At 41.9% G+C, this 19,799-nt stretch overlaps 1 protein-coding gene across 3 annotated transcripts in view; it reads left to right on the forward strand.

Annotated features, from left to right (window-relative positions):
* The window catches only part of MGMT (O-6-methylguanine-DNA methyltransferase), a 308,225-nt gene that overhangs the window by 253,232 nt on the left and 35,194 nt on the right, over positions 1-19,799 (forward strand). For 2 of the 3 annotated variants that reach the window (XM_039481178.1, XM_039481180.1), the window contains exon 4: positions 2,051-2,211. In XM_039481178.1, coding sequence (XP_039337112.1) covers positions 2,051-2,211 — 161 coding nt within the window. Of the gene's footprint in view, positions 1-1,192; positions 1,478-2,050; positions 2,212-19,799 lie in introns of those variants that run through there. The other variant, XM_039481179.1, reaches the window with a different exon arrangement.

The raw sequence follows: 19,799 nt of genomic DNA on the forward strand, positions 1-19,799 counted from the left end.
GAGCCATGAGTGGAACTTCCTTTTCCTGGGACTGAGCATAGCTGCAGCAGAAAACAAGGGGGAGGGGATAGCTCAGTGGTTTGAACATTGGCCTGCTAAACCCTGGGTTCTGAGTTCAATCCTTGAAGGGGCCATTTAGGAATCTTGGGCAAAATCAGTACTTGGTCCTGCTAGTGGAGGCAGGAGGCTGGACTCAATGACTTTTCAGGGTCCCTTCCAGTTCTGTGAGATAGGTATATCTCCATATATTATTATTATAAACCAGTACTGGAATCAATACAAGTGTTCCCTTGTGACAGCAAAAGTACCCTGAATAGGCCACGAGGCGATTTCCAAACAGTCTTTTGTATAATAATCAGAAAATTGCTGGATGGTTTATCAGGAAGGATAATAAACACTGGGTGTTGAAAAGTTTTTGGCAGGCTTAAAGAAGGTGTGGTTGCTCTTTCTGGCATTGATTCGTGATGTCAGCTCTGTATATAACCATTCATAGATTATTAGAAGACTCCCACACACATCCTTTCTCCTCTATGTATTGCTGGTGGGGCATGATAATTTTATTAGTACATAAAGACAAATTAATTCTCCTGAACTTTGAGAGACACCCACAAAGGCTTCACTGTCCCATGGTGTTGGATGTGCCTGGCCAGGAAAGCTCTTGTAGGGTCCTGGATCAATTTGCTTTACTCTGCAGGAAGTATGTAGATTAGGAAGCAGAGTGACCCAGAGAAGAACTCCCCACTTTCAACAGCCTACTATGTCCAAATGCTCTGTCACTGAAATGTCAAATTAATATATTAGCTATGCAACATTTATGTACTTTGTGTTGCTCTTACTCAGCAATCAAGTGAATTGAATATTGTGTAATACGATACTGAACATAATGAAAACAAGACCAGCCAATTTACTGCCCTTCCCCCACCTACACCCTACCCAAACCCCACATAGTCTTAACAGCAGGAAAAGAAGAAAATCATGTGTGTGGGGTGGGGAGTAAATCCTGAAATTTGTAGGCGCCCTCTGCAATATTTGTTGCATTCTGACATATTCTGAAAATCTAAGCTGTTATTTAAAAGCAAACTAATTCTCAGTTGTCTCCCTTCACTTCCGCAGTGGAGAGAAGCAGAAACCTGGCAATAATAGCTGGAAGAGGAAAGTGCTGGTTGCATGGAATGCTATTTCCTCTCTCCCACGGGGAAGCTCCATGGTGGTTATCGGACTCTGCTAGGTGTCAAGGAGTAAGAAAGAGAGAGAACCTTATCCCTAGCACAGCTATAACCACTGGGACAATGTTGAGGATATGTACTTTTACTGTCTTGTTGATGGACTTGTGCATTTTCAGTTCTGGTGTCCCCCCCACCATCATCTGGTGACCCCTCCACCCTAGCCTGGGGCGTTTTTTTTGTTTGTTTGTTTTTTACATGGTTACATCTGTGCAGGGTATTCTCCCCTCCCTAGGCAATGGATATCCAAACAGGTAAGTTAAAAAAGAAAGTCCTATATTTCTCACAAGCGTTATTCTTTGTTCACCTGGTATTGTCATTGCAATTCTACAAATAAGGAGGAATCTCTTTGACTTCTGATGTTCTGAATTGTTTTACATTTGTCTGATTGGTAAAAGGCATTGGAGACAATGAACGGGATCAAATTACTGAATATTTTAATTAGGGATGCGTGTCTATATATATTCTCAATACTTTAACAGCTATGAAATGCTCATTTTTATAATGCAAATACAAAAATACTATATAGTACACATTTCAGTCTGCCTGCATTGGAAAGTATGTAACAGTAAATATCACTCAGGCTTTTTGCTCCAACTAGACACAGAGCTGTTGCTTTATTGCAATTCCTTTTCTAATTTGATTTTCATTTTTCCGTATGTAGTAGCATTCTGTGTTAGTGTTTATGAGAGGAAAAAGAAGTCCATGTAACATTAACGTTTTTCTTCCGTTTAATGTAATAAGTATTTTCTCTGTGTCTTTAGCATGCTAAAATCTTCAGCAGCTTGGCTATTAAACTTATTAAACTAATGTTATCACTTTTCCAGCACTAAGGAGGCCTCAGTTACTTGTGAGGTATGTGAAGGCCCAGAGGAAATGACAGAACCACTGAAACAGTGCACAGCCTGGCTTCTGGCCTACTTCTGTGAGCCCTGGATGACCGAGAAACTCCCTATGCCTCCTTTTCACCATCCAGTTTTTGAACAAGGTCTGTAACCAAGTAATACTTTAGTATTTCATGTAAAATGTTTTGACTTGATTAACTATCACTTACATCACATTCTCATTTGGACTACACCAGTGTTGGACATTTTACATTGCTCTAAATAGAGGTTGCATGTAGTGTACTGTAGCTACCAGGGTTCGTAATTTCCAACTGCTCCAAATGGTTGTGTTAGTTTTGGCACAGGTTTCCATAATTCTTGGCAAAGACAGTAAAAATGATGCAGTTCAACTCTTGACGTTTGCTGGCTGAAAGGTTTAAATACAAACACATCTGAATGGCAGTAAATTTTTCAATAAGCCTATTGTTAACTTAAACTATCTTTTTGCCAACAACACAGGGAATGAGGCTTATAAATGGACAATTAGCCAGTTCTATAAACACAGTTGGTGATAGTTACATAACATTAGGTAGCTATATTGTATCTTTTTTGATCAGTTTTAAAACTAATTCTCAAAATTATTACAAGATGTTTTAATTTTTTTAATAGATACAAAGAGCAAGTATTGTTACCCAAGTAGTAGTAATATACACAAATTTAAATAAACACATTGCTTAAGAGAGAAATTTCCCCCTTACCATGTTCCATTTATTGCTTCTTTTTTTCCCCAAGACATAAAAGTCAATTACATGAAGTGAAATTGTCCCCAGTAAAAATCACAGTAGTTTGCTTTCTGCAGTTGCCTCTTTCTCGTCTCTCCATGAATGTAATCTTTGGACTGTGTATAATATGTACATTTTAAGAGAATTGTGTTTTAATTAAATATATTTAGAACGCTTTCTGAGAAACTAGGTTCCATAAGAACATATTTATTACTCAAAAAAGGGAACTAGCAGCCTTGATGTTGATGTTTCCAATATAACTTTATCTTCAATAACACAGCCATAAGGATTCCAGTTCAGGTATAAGGGAAAATATGCAGTCTTTTTCCCTCCACTCCATGTTTCTGTACAATATGCAGCCAGAATGTAGCAAGTACCACTTTGTGAGGACAGAACAGAGGTGCCACTAGGAATGCCCATGGAGTTTGAGTCTGGGCAGGGTGGTGTGACCTACCATGTCCTCCTTTGTACTACGCTGTGCTAGAATGCAGCACTGAAGGAAACACAGTGTGTCTCTCCAACACATCACAGCATCTCCTGCTGTGCTGCTCCACGTTTAGGAGCCTTAATTTGGGCTATAGCATGTAGGGTCTCATTTTCAAACGTACTGTATTGCATACATTGCCTATTTTGCACCTACAAAACATGCATGCATGCACATGTAAAACAGACATTGTTATGCACAAAATAGGTAATTGTTCATGCAGTTAGTCGCACATGCACAAATAAATGCATATGCATGTTTTGTGGTCACAATTTAGGCTTCTGTGGTTGCAAATTTCACCTATTCATTATTGCTTGTACTTTTTATTCAAAAATCATTCAGCTTTTTGTATATCATGCTTTCTTTATTACTTTTCTGACTAAATGCAGCTTTGACTTTAAAAATGAAATTTGGCAAACAGTTGTTCTATGGTGTGATTGTTTTTAGAAGGGGAAAATAATTTAATCACTGGGTATAGTGACACTTGTTATTGATCAGTGCATGTGACAGCAGTTGTTTAAATGCAACAGCTGAGATTGTCTTGTTATAGGGCAAGTATTGAGTATATAACATTTTAAACTTTTTTCTCATCCCCTTTTTGTATGATTATAAAGGCTTAAAATGGAGATAATACAATATCATATCAGTAATACGCATTTTATACTTGCTAAAAAAAAGTTTTAATTCAGAGATATTTGAATCTGTGTGATTAATGAAATGGAGATGTAGAAGTTCTTGTTTATATCATCCATATTTTAAAAAGAAAATTTAGGTGTATACAATAGACTGCTACAAACTGCAAAAACATTGGGTTCAAAAATGTCCAGTCAGTGTTGTGCTGCTTAAATGTAGCTGTTAAGCCCATGGAATGATCACCTGAAAAAGTGCCACAGATTTTCCATGGGTTGGAATGGAGTTAAGCACTTCGACATGTCTCATTGCTGTTAAAAAAAAATCTTTTAATATAGATCAGGGTTGAGATACACTGGTGAAGCAGGGAGGGGAAGCTTCCACTGCTGCTGTTCTTCTTGTATCTGCTCTTTGAATAAATAAGGTATTTCAGTCTCCAGGACCATCAACCAGCAGCTTTCATAAGCACTTTAAAATAAGCCCTTGTACCACAAAACTCTGCTGGTCATGATTTTCATGAGCAGAAAGCTCAGGGTTGAAACTTTGAGCTTGGTTAATGAAATATAATAGTTCAAAATTAATAATTACAGATTTTATTTTAGCTACTGTTTTCAGGATCCAGGTCCTGCAGAAATTTGCCTTCATGTGTGATGACCCATGGTAACTTCATGAGCCTCCTGGGCTGTTCACCCACAGAGGTTACTCCAACAAAATGTGAAATGAGGCATTCTGAACCACTCCCTTCCCACGAACAGCAGCTCTGATTTTGCTAACCTAATTGCTCTATGGCAATTATGTCATTGTCAGTATTATTGAGAGAGTTCAGAGATCAGTCAAGAAGAGAAAAGAAAGATCCACGGAGTTAAAGTACTTCTTTGGGCAGGAAGGGAGAATAAGCTGCCTCCTCCTTACTGATTTTTTTCCCTCTCCACTCTCTAGCAACAGCCAAGTAGGAGAGTAAATCCAGTAAAAAGCTGAATTAATTTCTGCTTCATATGTAGCATTGAGTAGGGGGGTTGCAGGCCTTGAGAATTTAGTACTACAGGGTAGGAGCAAAGTTATGATATACAAGAGTTCTGCTTCTCCCAGGTGGGTCTGCAATTCTTAACTATGGAACAGGTGTGACTTTTTGGAGGTTAGGGCATCTGCAGCAAGTCTACCTTTGGTTGGCCTCCCACTGAGCCTGGATTGTAATGTTTAGTGACCTTCTATACGACGAGTTTAGGTTTTGGAACCCTGAAATAGGTTTTCCTCATTTTAACATGTGCAGATCCAGGTTTTTTTAATTTAGTTCAATTATTTGGTCTTGGACTGAGACCAGGTGTGCACATTTTATGGTAGAAAAAAGCAAGCGTATAAAGTCTGCTGACACAGACTTAATTGGCCAAACTGCACTGATGTGATACCTTTCTTTATGTAGTCTCCTACTTTCTCTTTCTCTTTCTCTCAGTGATCATTTCATATACAATGTTATGTTGAAGATGTATTATAACTTCAAAAAGGTAATATTTGTAGAAAGTTATGTAAGTAGGAAAACTAAGGTAGTAAAGTGTCACACAGAGGGTTTTTAATACGGTATGTTGTATGTTTCAGCTTATTTGTGAAGGCGGCCTTACACCAGAGCTACAGAAGTGCTCAACTGAGATTTAGGTATTTGTTTATGTTCTTTACATTTGCATTTGAAAGTGCCAACCGATAGCTCTAGGCGCTTTTTTAAAAAATTGACAAAAGCAGAGGAATAATAATCCAAAATTGTGAAGACTTGATCATATCAACCTTCTTATGCCCGTCATCCTGCCAAAGAGTTAATTCCCTAATCCAACCATTACATCCTTCAACCCAGCTTCTTCCTCACATAGCCTCAAGAATGGATGGACTTTGCAATATGCTCAGATAGTCTGTGCCTTTAATGGATTAGGAAAGAATTGAATTCCAGAATTAAAGTCCCCCACTAGAGAAAATGCGCTCTCAGCCCCTTTTCTTCTAAACCAGTGGGCTGTTATCTCAGACACCTCTGATGACCATAACTGTAGCAGTATGACCTGGTCAGAGGACATAGTCTCTCAATTGGCTTCTATTTCTAAAATATTTAGGGCTTTATACATTAAAAAAAAATTAACACCTTAAACTCCGCCAAGAAATGCCTAATACGGAGCACCAGTGTATTGGGTGGGGTTTTGGCATGCAGCACGCCCAATAAATGAGCAGAATTCTTCACTAACTTATGTTGATGGATGCCAAGGCGTAGTCTCACGTGAAGAGAATATTACAGTAGTCTAATATTAAGGTGACAAAATGGAAGTAATATTAGTAAAGTGTGTCTGTGAAAGAAAGGCAGATTGAAGAAAATCGCCTTGCTCACAGTGGTTTCCAACCATGTTTATTCCTCCAGACAACACTGTCTTACTGCCAGAGGTGTTGAGCAGCTGCGGTTCTTGTTGCTGTCCGTTTCAGTAGGGTGTTATTTTGCATAGTTACATTCGGGCCCAGATGTCTCAAGTTGGGCACTCGGAAAATGAGGAACAGACAATAGTAGCCAAAATTTTGATTTGCTTAGTATCACATAGGAAAATTAACAACCTCCCAATCTCCCAAGCTGCTTCCCCCTGCCCCTCTTCCTTTCTTCCCTATGACTGGAAGGGTATTAACAGGCCACTTCACTTTGAATGGTTCCTTGAAATATATGTTAACTGCTTCCGCTAAACCATCTGTTCAAATCTGATATTTAGCAGTGACACTTTGAGTTAGTTTCCCAGACCTGAAGAAGAGCTTTGTGTGGTTCGAAAGCTTGTTTCTCTCACCAATAGAAGTTGGTCCAATAAAAGATATTACCTCACTCACCTTGTTTCTCTAGTAGGCAGGGCAAGGCAGAGGCAGGGATAGAACTGAGTTCTTCTGTATGTCATTTGCCTGCCTTAACCACAAGAGTATCCTTTCACTTTCTGCAGTCCCCCTGCCTTGTTTTCTGCACACCTTCCAAATTCTAGAGTAAATGAGGCAAACATCCTAAAATCAGCCTCATTTACCAAACCCCTCCCTTATGAGTTGTCTGAGCACCATCCATTCCGTGCCCTGAATGAGGCAGGGGTCCTGTGAAAACACAGTATGCAATCTCATAATTAAGCTATCAGAATGCATATGCACAAGGGGGATGAATTACAGTTGCACAGGCAATATAAATTCTGGCATTTCCTAACTTTCAAGTACTGACTTTGCAACCTGAATGATGTTATTTTAATGCAGTTTTTAAATGTAATTTCCTACATTATTTAAAAGGAAAAAGGTAAACTAAATTATATTATCTGAAGATGTAACAACTTCCTCTCCCATTGTGCATCATAAGTGACAGGGCTTCAACGAAGAACCTTCAGCATTGCAGCATAGTTTGGGCTAATTACATTAACTGGCAGCAGAATTAAACTGTTATCCCAGGGGGGTGCCTGGCCAATGGGAGCTGTGGGGGCAGTGCTTGGGGCAGAGGCAGCATGCATAGTGGACCCCCTGGCTGCCCCTATGCATAGGAGCCGGAGGAGGGCATTGCCACTGCTTCCGGGAGCTGCATGGTGCGGCCGCTGACCCTGCTCCCCAGCTGGAGCACCGGAGCGGGGCCATGCCGCTGCATCTGGAAGCTGCATGGAGCAGCCCCTGACCCTGCACCCTGGCTGTAGCGCCGCAGCGTGGCAAGCACCAGACCCCGCTCCCCAGTGGGAGCTCGAAGGCAGGCTTAAAACGGCTGGTGGGCCGTATCCGGCCCTCCGGCCGTAGTTTGCCCCCACCCCTGCTCTGGAACCATCTGCCTAAATGGGAACATATTTCTGCAAAGAGCTGACAGCAAGTCTCTATCCATGGGGCCTGAAGGCTCCAATGTGCGTGTATTGCCATACTTACTTGCATAGAAAAAGTAAGCAAAGTGCAAAAAAGGAAAGATTTGCTGGCAAACATTACCAGCTTTGCCTGTTACTTTGTGGTACGCTCATTTATTAGGGTTACTCTTCGGGGGGGGGGGGGAATACTGTACTTCTATCAATGTACTGCTTGTGCTTGTGTGCTTGTGTTTTCATACAAAGCTCTACTTCTCCCTGCTGAAAGTTCCCTCCCAATGGAGCTATCCTGCAGAACCTAGGTTCCCCAGGGCTGGGTTCTTCCAGCCTCAGAATCAGACGAACACACACACATATTAACGGAGCGCGTCTGAGAGGACCGGGTTAATCAGCACTCCCAAGCTGACTCCTTATATGTCCCTGGACTCAGTAGGCTGGGTCAAGCAGCATTTCCAAGCTGTCACCCTCATATGCCCCTGGACTCAGCAAACTGGGTTGAGCAGCACTTCCAAGCTGCCACCCTCATATGTCTCAGGTTCAGCACGTCCCTATCCCCACTTTCACGTTACAATTGTTCTGGTAGTAACCCACTTGATGAGCAAACCCCACAGGATTTTTGGGTGCTGCAGGAATCTTTTAGCTTAGGTACAAGGAGTGTTGCTGCAGAGCAAATGAGGGAACCAAAAAACACCCACGGGGGGGGGGGGGGAGAAGGCGGGGGAGGAAGAGAGAGGCAACCAGGTTAATCATGAAAGTTATTTATTGCCAGGTAATAACTATAGGGGAGCCAAACAAACAAAACCGTTATAATATTAACTCTAACTTAAACTTGATCATAAAAGTCAGGTTTAGAAAACTATAACTGAACTCACAAGTCAGGATCAGAAAGCTATATCGAGAGAGAGAGAGACGGGTTCTCACCACTCCATGAAGCTTGAATCGCTTGGGGGTCCCAGGTGCTGGTGGAAGCTGAGGGTCCAGAGTGCTGGAGACAGGCAGACCCCCAGCATGATCAGTCAGGAGAAGATGAAGTCCCAGTGGAACTGATGCAGATTTTGGATCCAAGCATCAGAACACTCACTTGAGCATGGATAGGGGTTTTTGTAGAGAAACAACAATGGTTCAGGGGAGAACACTAGATTTGTTTATGTGTAAACAAAGGAGAATACCAAAGTTGTTTTGTTCAGGCTAGACATGGGAGCTGATCATTCCTGGCTTTGGGCGGTGTTCGTTGGAGGGAGCTCACAATGCGATTAGGGAGCTTAACTATTTTGGATACCAATAAAGGATTTATCACTAGCATTAGTCTGATAACTACTGAGCTGGGTGTGTGCAGGAGTGGGTTCATTAACATCTGCAGCAGAGATCTCCCATCATGCAGTGCTTCCCTGCTTTTCTGGTCCCAGAGTTCCCTGCGGTTCTTGCCTTGGAATCTCTGTTCTCCATTCTGTATGCTAATGGAGGTGCCTCCTTGTCCCATCTTCGATGCCAATGACGCTAGGGGAGTTTCCTTAATTCTGTCATCCTTATCCCAAGGGTTTAGGTGTATTTCCTACTGCCTTTTCATTGCTTTTTATAAGTCTTTCTTCTGATGAAAATTCGGTTCAAGCGGAGGCTGAGAGGGGAGGTCTTTCATGAGTCAGACAGGCTGGGTACTGCGCCCTGGTTCCCCAAGGACACAGAGCTGCTAGGTAACAAACAATTAGTAGAAGGACAAAGACAGAGCTAGAAAAGGAATGCATACTTACACTGCAGGTGAATTTAATATCTGTAATATAAAGGAGTTTTGAATTCAAGAAGGTATATTGGTAAAATACTGCCCCATCCATATCGCTCTTACTCTTTCTCAGGACCTTTTAGATAGAAATATCTCAATTCTGTACATAGGCCAATAAGCAAAAATCATCTCTGTCCTTTTCTGAGCACTTCCTCTTCTTAGAAACTTAAGTCAAAGAGGACAGCTCAGTTAACCTGGCTATATTCAGCTCACAGTGACAACAGAATACACTACATGAAATGCTCATTATCATCAGAAAAAAGCTTTATTTCATTTTTTTTTGGGGGGGGGGAATAGTCATTTTATAGTTATTACATCATAGTTGTGAAATTTCACTTTTTCGCTAGCTGGAGGTGGGTTTTGTGCTACACCCATTTTACATGCACCAGTTCCTATTGCTTCTGCATATATTTGTTGAACCTCTTATTTCAAAAGGACCGCTAATGAAAATCCTGCCACATGAGTTATGGGAATGTACACTTTTCTGTGTAAATGAATTAATTTTCTCACTGTGTGCCTTCCAGTGGAAGGCAGTGTGTATCTTGGAAGTTATTCATATGGTAACTAGAAATGAGAATGGAACTGTTAAATGGAGTTGTCACTTGAGCACAGCATTATAAAATATGCCTCTAAAATTGAAAGTCCATCTTTTACCACCATGGAACAGTGTTAATAGTCCCTTGATCATTCATTCTTCTAACTCCTCACAGGTGGAATCTAGCAGCACCTCTTTGTTTTACTGCCATGTTGCAGAAAATGATACACTAAACTGTAAAAAATCTGCCACTCTGCTATAAGGCAACACTGCGGGGCGGGGGGGGGGGTGAATGCTCTTGTAACTCTGTTTGGGAAGAGCACTTGCCCACAAAATTTAAGTTGCCAGAGGTCTCATGTTCTCTAAATATAGTTTCATTTGTGCTGTTGCAACTCTGAATACAATTTACAAGTTTTCTGAAGATAGTGGCGCTATCTCCTCTGTCAGTTTGTTACTTAACAGCAGATTCAACATCACATCAATTTTTATGCTCAAAAACTTATTTATTCAAGACTGTAATTTGTACCCTTAGACTTACATTCCAGTGTACATCCAAAAAAGTACATTTTTATATCTGATGCAATGCAGTCCTGTACGTTTCCAATGTATAAAGACAGACACACGTTCACCCCTTCATGTGGGAACGAATGACACGGCTAGATTCTCGCTAGAGAGGATCAAGGGAGACTATGCCAGGTTGGGTAAGACGCTCAAGGAAATTGAGGCTCAGGTGATCTTCAGTGGGATTCTACCTGTCCCTAGGGAAGGGCGCCAAAGGGGTGAGAGGATCGTGATGATTAATAGTTGGCTGAGGGAGTGGTGTTACAAGGAGGGCTTTGGGATGTATGGGCACTGGGAGGCTTTTGGGGACAGACAACTGTTCTCAAGGGATGGGCTCCACCTAAGTAGGGAAGGAAGTAGACTTCTAGGAGGGAGGCTGGCTCATCTGATTAAAAGAGCTTTAAACTAGACAGTGGGGGGAGACGGTCGGGAGAGGTCCTAGTGCTCTCCACGCCAAATTTTCACATTGGGAGTGAGGACAACAAGATAACAACAGATATAGCCAGAGGGGGGCGGTTACGTGTAAGGAAGAGGGGGGGGACAGATTCTAGATCTACAAGTCATACTGGAAGTACTGTGTCCCTACCGAGTTGGGTGAAAAGAGTGAGAGGAGCCCAACAGGAAAAATTAGGATGTTTGTTCACCAATGCGAGAAGCTTAGGTAACAAAATGGAGGAACTGGAGCTCCTGGTCCGGGAATTGAAACCGGATATCGTAGGAATAACAGAAACATGGTGGAACGGTAGCCATGACTGGAGTACAGGTATGGAAGGGTATGTGCTGTTTAGGAAAGACCGATGCAAAGGTAAAGGTGGGGGAGTAGCACTGTATATCAATAATGAGGTAAAATGTAATGAGATAACTAGCGCTGCAATGGACAATACAGAGTCTGTTTGGGCAATGGTCACATTGGGGAAGAAAACTTCCAGAGCCTCATCCGGGATACTGATTGGGGTGTGCTATAGACCGCCAGGATCTAGCTTAGAGATGGATAGAGAGCTCTTTAATGTTTTTAAGGAGGTAAACACTAATAGGAACTGCTTGATCATGGGGGACTTTAACTTCCCGGATATAGATTGGGAAACAAATGCTAGTAATAATAATAGGGCTCAGCTTTTCCTAGACGTGATAGCTAATGAATTCCTTCATCAAGTGGTTGCTGAACCGACGAGGGGGGATGCCATTTTAGATTTGATTTTGGTGAGTAACGAGGACCTTGTTGAGGACATTGTTGTAGGGGACAACCTTGGCTCGAGTGATCATGAGCTAATTCGTTTCCAAATAAATGGGAGGATAATCAATAGTGCATCTGAGACTAGGGTGTATGATTTCAAAAGGGCTAATTTTACTAAATTAAGGCGACTAGTTAGGGAAGTGGACTGGGCTAACATATTTAGGGATCTAAGGGCAGATGACGCCTGGGGTTACTTCAAGTTGAAGTTGCAGGAGTTGTCAGAGGCATGTATCCCGAGAAGGGGAAAACGGCTCGTAGGTAGCAGTTTTAGACCGAACTGGATGAGCAAGCGTCTTAGAGGGGTCATTAAGAAAAAGCAGAAAGCGTACCAGGAGTGGAAAATGGGAGGGATCAGCAAGGAAACCTACCTTATTGAGGTCAGAGGGTGCAGGGAAGCTGTGAGAAAGGCAAAGCGACGAGTGGAGATGGACCTAGCGAAGGGGATTAAAACCAATAGCAAACGGTTTTTTAGCCATATAAATAGGAAGAAAACCAAGAAAGAAGAAGTGGGACCGCTTAAAACTTTAAATGGAGTGGAGATTAGGGATAATCTTGCAATGGCACAATATCTGAACGAATACTTTGCCTCGGTCTTTAATGAGGCTAATGAAGGGCTAAGGAATAGTGATAGAGGGACCGATGGGAATGAAGATATGGGGTAGACATTACGGTATCTGAGGTAGAAGCCAAACTTGAACAGCTTAACGGAAGTAAATCGGGGGGCCCGGATAATCTTCATCCTAGAATATTAAGGGAATTGGCGAGGGATATTGCTAGCCCGTTAGCGATAATCTTTAATTCGGGGATTGTACCGACTGACTGGAGATTAGCTAATGTAGTTCCTATATTCAAGAAGGGGAAAAAAAGTGACCCGGGGAATTATAGGCCTGTTAGTCTAACATCTGTAGTATGCAAAGTCATGGAAAAGATCTTAAAAGAGAGAGTGGTTCCGGAGCATGAGGCCGATGGCAACTGGGATAGATTACAGCATGGATTTACGAAAGGTAGATCGTGCCAAACCAACTTGATCTCCTTCTTTGAGAGAGTAACAGATTTTTTAGACAAGGGAAATGCGGTGGATCTCATATATCTGGATTTCAGTAAGGCGTTTGATACGGTACCGCATGAAGAATTACTGGTTAAATTGGAAAAGATGGGGATCGAAATGAAAATCCAGAGGTGGATAAGGAGCTGGTTAAAGGGGAGACTGCAGAGGGTAGTATTGAAGGGGGAACTGTCCGGTTGGAGGGGGGTTACCAGTGGAGTTCCTCAAGGCTCGGTTTTGGGTCCGATTTTATTCAATCTATTTATTGCTGACCTGGGAACCAAGAGTAGGAGTGGGCTGATAAAGTTTGCGGATGACACCAAGTTGGGGGGTATTGTCAATTCGGAAGAGGATCGGGATATTCTCCAGGGAGATTTAGATGACCTTGTAAACTGGAGTATTAGTAACAGGATGAAATTCAATAGTGAGAAGTGTAAGGTTATGCATTTAGGGATGTCTAACAAGAACTTTAGTTATAAGCTGGGACGCACCAGTTGGAAGTAACGGAGGAGGAGAAGGACCTAGGAGTCCTGGTTGATCGCAAGATGACTATGAGTAGGCAATGTGATGTGGCCGTTAAAAAGCTAATGCGGTCTTGGGTTGCATTAGGCGAGGTATTTCTAGTAGGGATAAGGAGGTGCTAGTCCCGTTATATAAGGCGTTGGTGAGACCTCATTTGGAGTATTGTGTGCAGTTTTGGTCTCCCATGTTTAAGAAGGATGAATTCAAACTAGAACAGGTACAAAGAAGGGCCACTAGAATGATCCGAGGAATGGAAGGCCTTTCGTATGAAAGGAGACTTGAGGAGCTCGGTTTGTTTTCCTTAACCAAGAGAAGGATAAGAGGAGATATGATTACACTCTTTAAATATATCAGAGGGATAAATACCAGGGAAGGAGAAGAATTATTTCAGCTCAGTGCTAATGTGGACACGAGGACGAACGGATATAAACTGTCAGTCAGGAAATTCAGGCTTGAAATTAGACGAAGGTTTCTAACCATCAGGGGAGTGCAATACTGGAACAGTCTACCGAGGGAAACAGTGGGGGCGAAGGACCTCCATGACTTTAAGATTAAGCTAGATAAGTTTATGGAGGGGATGGTATGATAGGATAACGGGCTTAGTCAATAGGTCAATTATGTGCCTGGTATGATATAACCTTTTCCAGAGGGTTTGGCTGGAGAGTCTTGCCCACATGCTCGGGGTTCAACTGACCGCCATATTTGGGGTCGGGAAGGAATTTTCCTCCAGGGAAGATTGGCAATGGCTCTGGAGGTTTTTCGCCTTCCTCCGAAGCATGGGGCAGGGGTCACTTGCTAAGGAGTGGGTGGATCGGCTTATGTGGCCTGCATCTTGCAGGAGGTCAGACTAGATGATCATAATGGTCCCTTCTGATCTTGAATTCTATGATTCTATGATTCTATGAAAACTGATTACTAAAATAAGAAAAGCATTTATAGTATTGTGGTCAATAGAGATCACTTTCACTTTGCTTTAAATGAAAGCTTGTAAAAAATTGTAGACTTTGCTGAGATATTACTTAGTGAAGTTAGAAGGTTTTAAACCTTGGATGCAAGTTTATTGATTACACCAAGGAAGCAACTCTATACTCAAATTAAGTAGGAAAGAAATAGCTGATTAATATGTAAGTCTTTAAACCTTAGAGCTATCAAACTAATTTTCAGGGGTAGCAGAAGCAGATATCTAGGTCTAAGCCCAAAGCTACAGTGGGAAAGATTGGGCGGGGGCAGGGAGAGAAGAGATTAAAAGAATAGGAATAGATGGAAAACACCCATGAATTTGAAGATAGCAGTACAGACTGTCAGATGTCTTGAATCAATACACAGAGGTCACAGCATGACAAGCATGAACAGTTTATATAGTGGAAAATATAAACTTATATTTTGGTGATTTGGAATTGAGAAGGAAAAAGGAAACACTTGAGAAAGAGAGAGACCAGGCAGAAATGGGGAAGTAAGTTGAACTATGAATAACTTAACTGAGCTATTTGAAACCTAAATCATTAACAGAGTAAGTATGTAACAATAACAGTAAAAAACATCTAAAACATTAACTGAAAGGTTTTTTATTTACTCCTAGAGCACTGGTAAACACCCCTTATCAATGTAGGTAATACTGCCAGAATATGAAAATTTTACTACCTTTTGACCTGTTGTTGTTTGTAATTCCTATAGTGATTGCAATTGTTGAGGTACCTGCATATATAGTAATCTTTAAGCCTATATAGCTGTATGCGTCACCTAACTGTACTCCCCTATTTAAAGTAGGCTGCACTTAATTTTAGATGACTGCTCCAGTAATGTGTTCCAGACCAAAAAAGTGCATAGGCATTCTCTGAAAATATGCAGACTGTGGACTTACTACAGCCATGGAGCACTGATCTAGGACTCAAAAAAACTGGATTCTGTTCCTGACCCTGCCACTGACCTAGTTGGGCCAGTCATTTCACCTCTTTGTGCCTCAATTTCCTTATCTGTAAAATGTGGATAATGATACTGATCTCCTCTGTAAAGCGCCTTGAGGTGTACTAAGGAAAAATGCTATATTAGAGCTAGGGATTATTCATTATTATTATTATTGTCAGCAACAGTGAAAGGATTTGTGACCAAACCTCCAACTTCTACGTGGTTTTACAAGTATCAGCAAATGGGACGTACTTTACGTGGTTATCTACTAGATGCTGTGTCTAATTGGTTGCAAAATGGTATTTATACAGAGGACAGTTAAGGTTTTTGTGACTGACATTAACTATATATCTTCATACTTCATTTTTAATGTGTAATCTTAACTTTGAATTTGCAGCCTAATGTTTGGGGAGGGTAATGAGAAATATAGAATTTTTAAAGGTTTTCTGTTAAGTGATGATAAAATTTTACTTCATTGTAATCAATATTTTGACTAGGAATTAATTACCTTTTAAAAATTGCTTTGTGACCAGAATCCTTGTGGAGTTTGCAAGTTGTATGTGGGCTCTAGAAGCTCTTGCAAGCTGTGGAGGTACTGTGAGAAGCACTGCAGGGGATGCAGCAGTGAACAGGTTGTGGTGGTATTAACCAAGTGCTGTGGCATGGGACTTGAAGAGCAGGGTATCAAGCCAGGTATTATGGGCTTAGCTGGAGGAGGAGGAGTCTATTAAAGCAAGACTACTGTATTCCACCACATTTGGAGTTTTTAGGCCTTTCTGTGGAGAAAAGTGCATATTTAATTGGGTAACCTTTTAAATCACTTAGTTCTATGTTGTTTTTCTATCTAAGCATTCTAAAATTAATCATATAAATATGAATTAGTGGTGAAAGTCAGATTTCAGGTATTCTTCCTTCTTTGTTATATTTTAATATTTGCAAATTGATTATTAAAGTGCAGATAAAAATGAGCCAGACCACATGCAGTGAACCTCGCTAACACACTAATGCCAATGAAAATAATATGACATGAATAAGGATGTAGTATACCAAGTGCAAATTAGTGATGTTTGCAAATTTAGTGGCTGTTGTGGATGATCCATTGATTGAGAAAATACCTTATTTTATAGATAAGGGAAGTTTAGTAGATCTACTATACTTGGACTTCAGTAAAGCATTTGACATGGTACCACATGGGAAAATATTAGTTAAATTAGGGAAGACAGAGATCAGTACAAGTATTGTAAAATAAATAAGGAGTTGACGAAAGGGGAGAAGGCAACAGGTTTTGCTGAAATGTGAATTATCGGACTGGAGGGAGGTTACTAGTGGAGTTCCTCAAGGATCAGTCTTGGGACCAATCTTATTCAATATTTTTATTAATGCCCTTGCACAAAAAGTAGGTGTTTGCTAATGAAATTTGCTGATGATACAAACTTTGGAGGCATTGTCAATACAGAAAAGGACTGGAATATTACACGGAAAGACCTGGAGTGACAGAAATGGGAAAAGGCTAATGTTATCCTAGTATGTATCAGGCAAGGCATTTCCAGTAGAGCTAGAGAAGTATTAATGCCATTATAAGAGGTACTAATAAGACCTTATTTTCAGTACTGAGTACAATTCTGGTCACCCATGTTCAAGAAAGATTAATTTAAATTGGAACAGGTGCAGAGAACAAGTATGAGGATGATCAGAGGAATGGAGGGACCTGTCTTATCACTGGAGACTGGAAGAGCTTGGCTTGTTTAGTCTAGCAAAAAGAAGGCTGAGAGGGGCTATGATTGCTCTCTAGAATTACATTAGAGGGATAAATACCAGGAAGGATGAAGACTGTTTGAGCAAAAGGGCAACGTTGGCACAAGAACAGATGTAAACTGTCTGTGAACAAACTCAGATTGGAAATTAGAAGACGGTTTGTAACCATCAGATGGGTGAGGTTCCGGAACAGCCTCCAAATAGGAATTTGGGGGGCAAACAACGTACTAAGTTTTAAGAGAACTGGACACATCTGTGAGTATGACTATATGAGGGGGTTGCTTGTGATGGTAGGGAGCAGGTCTCAGTAGCCCTGGAGCAAAATTCCAGTTTGTTTTATATTCCTTCATGCTTCGGGGTCACAGCATGCCACCTGCAGGAGTCAGCAAGAGACTTTTCTTCCCACTGGGTTGTGGTGGGTTTTTTTTTAAATCTCCTTTCTTTGATGCATCAGGGTTGGAGAGAGGCTATTGGACAGGGTGGGCCTGGGCTCTGAAGTGGCACTAAGCATTCTCTCCCTCAGGTGCTTAGCTGGTTGGTTTATGCTCACATGTTCAGGGTCTAACTGATGGCCATTTGTGGTGTCGGGAAGGAATTGTTCCCCACATCAGACTGGCAGTGACCTTGGGGGTTTTCACCTTCCTCTGCAGCATGTGAGTGCGGGTCACTTGCCAGGATTATCTGGGTATGTCTCTGTGATGTTTCCCAGAGTTAACCAGGGTTGTGGGCAGAGGTGAAAGTAACTTAAGGGACTTAATGGTACGCAGGGCAACCGGGGTCCTGAGCAAGGTGCGGGGTGGCTCAACCAGAAGGGGCGGGGCCTAGATCAGAAGGGGTGGGGCTGGGGTCAGACACCCCCAGCCAACCCTTCAGTGCTGCCCGGCCTACACCGCTAGGCCTCCAGTGGCGATTTAAAGGGCCTGGGGCTCCAACTGCTGGCGCGGCAGCTGGGCGCCCCAGGCCCTTTAAATAGCTGATGGAGTCCCGGGACTCCCAGCCACCACCATTACCCCAGGGCTCTGGTAGCGATTTAAAGAGCCCCGGGCTCCCGGCCGCCGCTACCACTACCCTGGGGGTCTGGCGGCGATTTAAAGGGCTAAGAGCTCTGGCCACTGCTGGGAGCCCCAGGCCCTTTTAAATAGCCGGGCCCCAGGGAGGCAGCCCCTTTTGGCCCCCCTCATCAGCAGTGCTGCCGGTTTGTCCTGGCTCTTACCGGTACGCCATACCAGACCGGACCAGCTTACTTTCACCTCTGGTTGTGGGGCAGCTTAGTACCACCTGCCTTTAGCATGAGGGAGTTTTTTCTCTTCCTGAAGTGAATCAGCTCCCTGAAACCACCAGACTCTGGCAGCACAAGCACTACCTTCCATGCTTCTGCAGGCCTCACTCAATCTATACAGATAGGGATAGGCACGCACCAGCCCCCAAGTCTTCAGAGCATTCTCTGTAGTGTCCAGCCCTTTATCCACTGGACATTCACAGAATTACCAGGTCCGCTGTTCCCAAAGGAAGAGTACACACCAGCTTGTAAGACTGAACTCAGACCATCACTTTGAATAATACCACAGCACTTGTATATAGTGAATATTTACAGTGAAAACAAGAATAAGTTTACCAAGGAATAGAGATTCAAGTAATATTGAGTGAGACCATTGGAACTAATGGTTACGTATAAAACAAAAGCATAACAAGCTTTCTGGAAACTAAACTGAACAAGTATCAGAGGGGTAGCCGTGTTAGTCTGGTTCTGTAGAAGCAGCAAAGAATCCTGTGGCACCTTATAGACTAACAGATGTTTTGCAGCATGGGTATTCACCCACGAAAGCTCATGCTGCAAAACATCTGTTAGTCTATAAGGTGCCACAGGATCCTAAACTGAACAAGTTACTTGTCTAAAGAAGCTTATTTCACTCCAAGTTCTCACCAGCGTTTTCAACCAAGAGTGGAGGAGACCCCCTTTTGCATGAAGCAAAAGCATTGTCCTTTTACTTCCTCAGTCAAAGGTGCCCTCCGTTCTCCGAAGTATATTCAAGCAAATCTTCAATGTACACCTCCAGATAGGGCTTCCCCCACTGCTTATCTGTTTCTGAAGTCCTTACAATCTTTGATTTGCATCCAGTTCAGAATGGTGACAGGAAACCCATTGTGAATGAGACAACACTCAATGTACATGTGAACAGATAGATGGATAAACATCTCTTGTCTGACAGAAACCCTAGGTTTTTTTTCCCTTTGTTGTTGACCAGCACCTTGATATAGACTTCAAGAACATATTTCCAGTATATATACATAACTCCATACATGGTATCTGTACATACATTTCGCAATAATATTGATGCCCAGAGAAACACCAGCTTTTTCTTGAGCACTGTCATTCTTTGGTGAACTAGAATGTACGTACCAGACTCTGGATATTCCTGTAACCCCTCTGTATTCTCTTGCCAGCTGGTTGTGACATTGCACTCCATATGTTTTATGAAAATATGCTTATGAGTGTGAATATGATGTAACTGATATATGCTTGACGCTAAATACCCCTTGTATGGTGTCATTAGAAAGCTTGTAATCTACTAAGTGTGTTCATTCTGTTTGTTTGCATGTATTATTTCTATATTTGGAGATAGGAAAATAAGATATACACTTGTATCACTGACCCATCACAGTGGTATTATGTTCTTGGGTCACAATCTTATTTAATTAC

The sequence above is a fragment of the Mauremys reevesii genome, linkage group 7 (genome assembly GCF_016161935.1).
Source record: "Mauremys reevesii isolate NIE-2019 linkage group 7, ASM1616193v1, whole genome shotgun sequence".
Lineage (NCBI taxonomy): Eukaryota > Metazoa > Chordata > Testudines > Geoemydidae > Mauremys > Mauremys reevesii.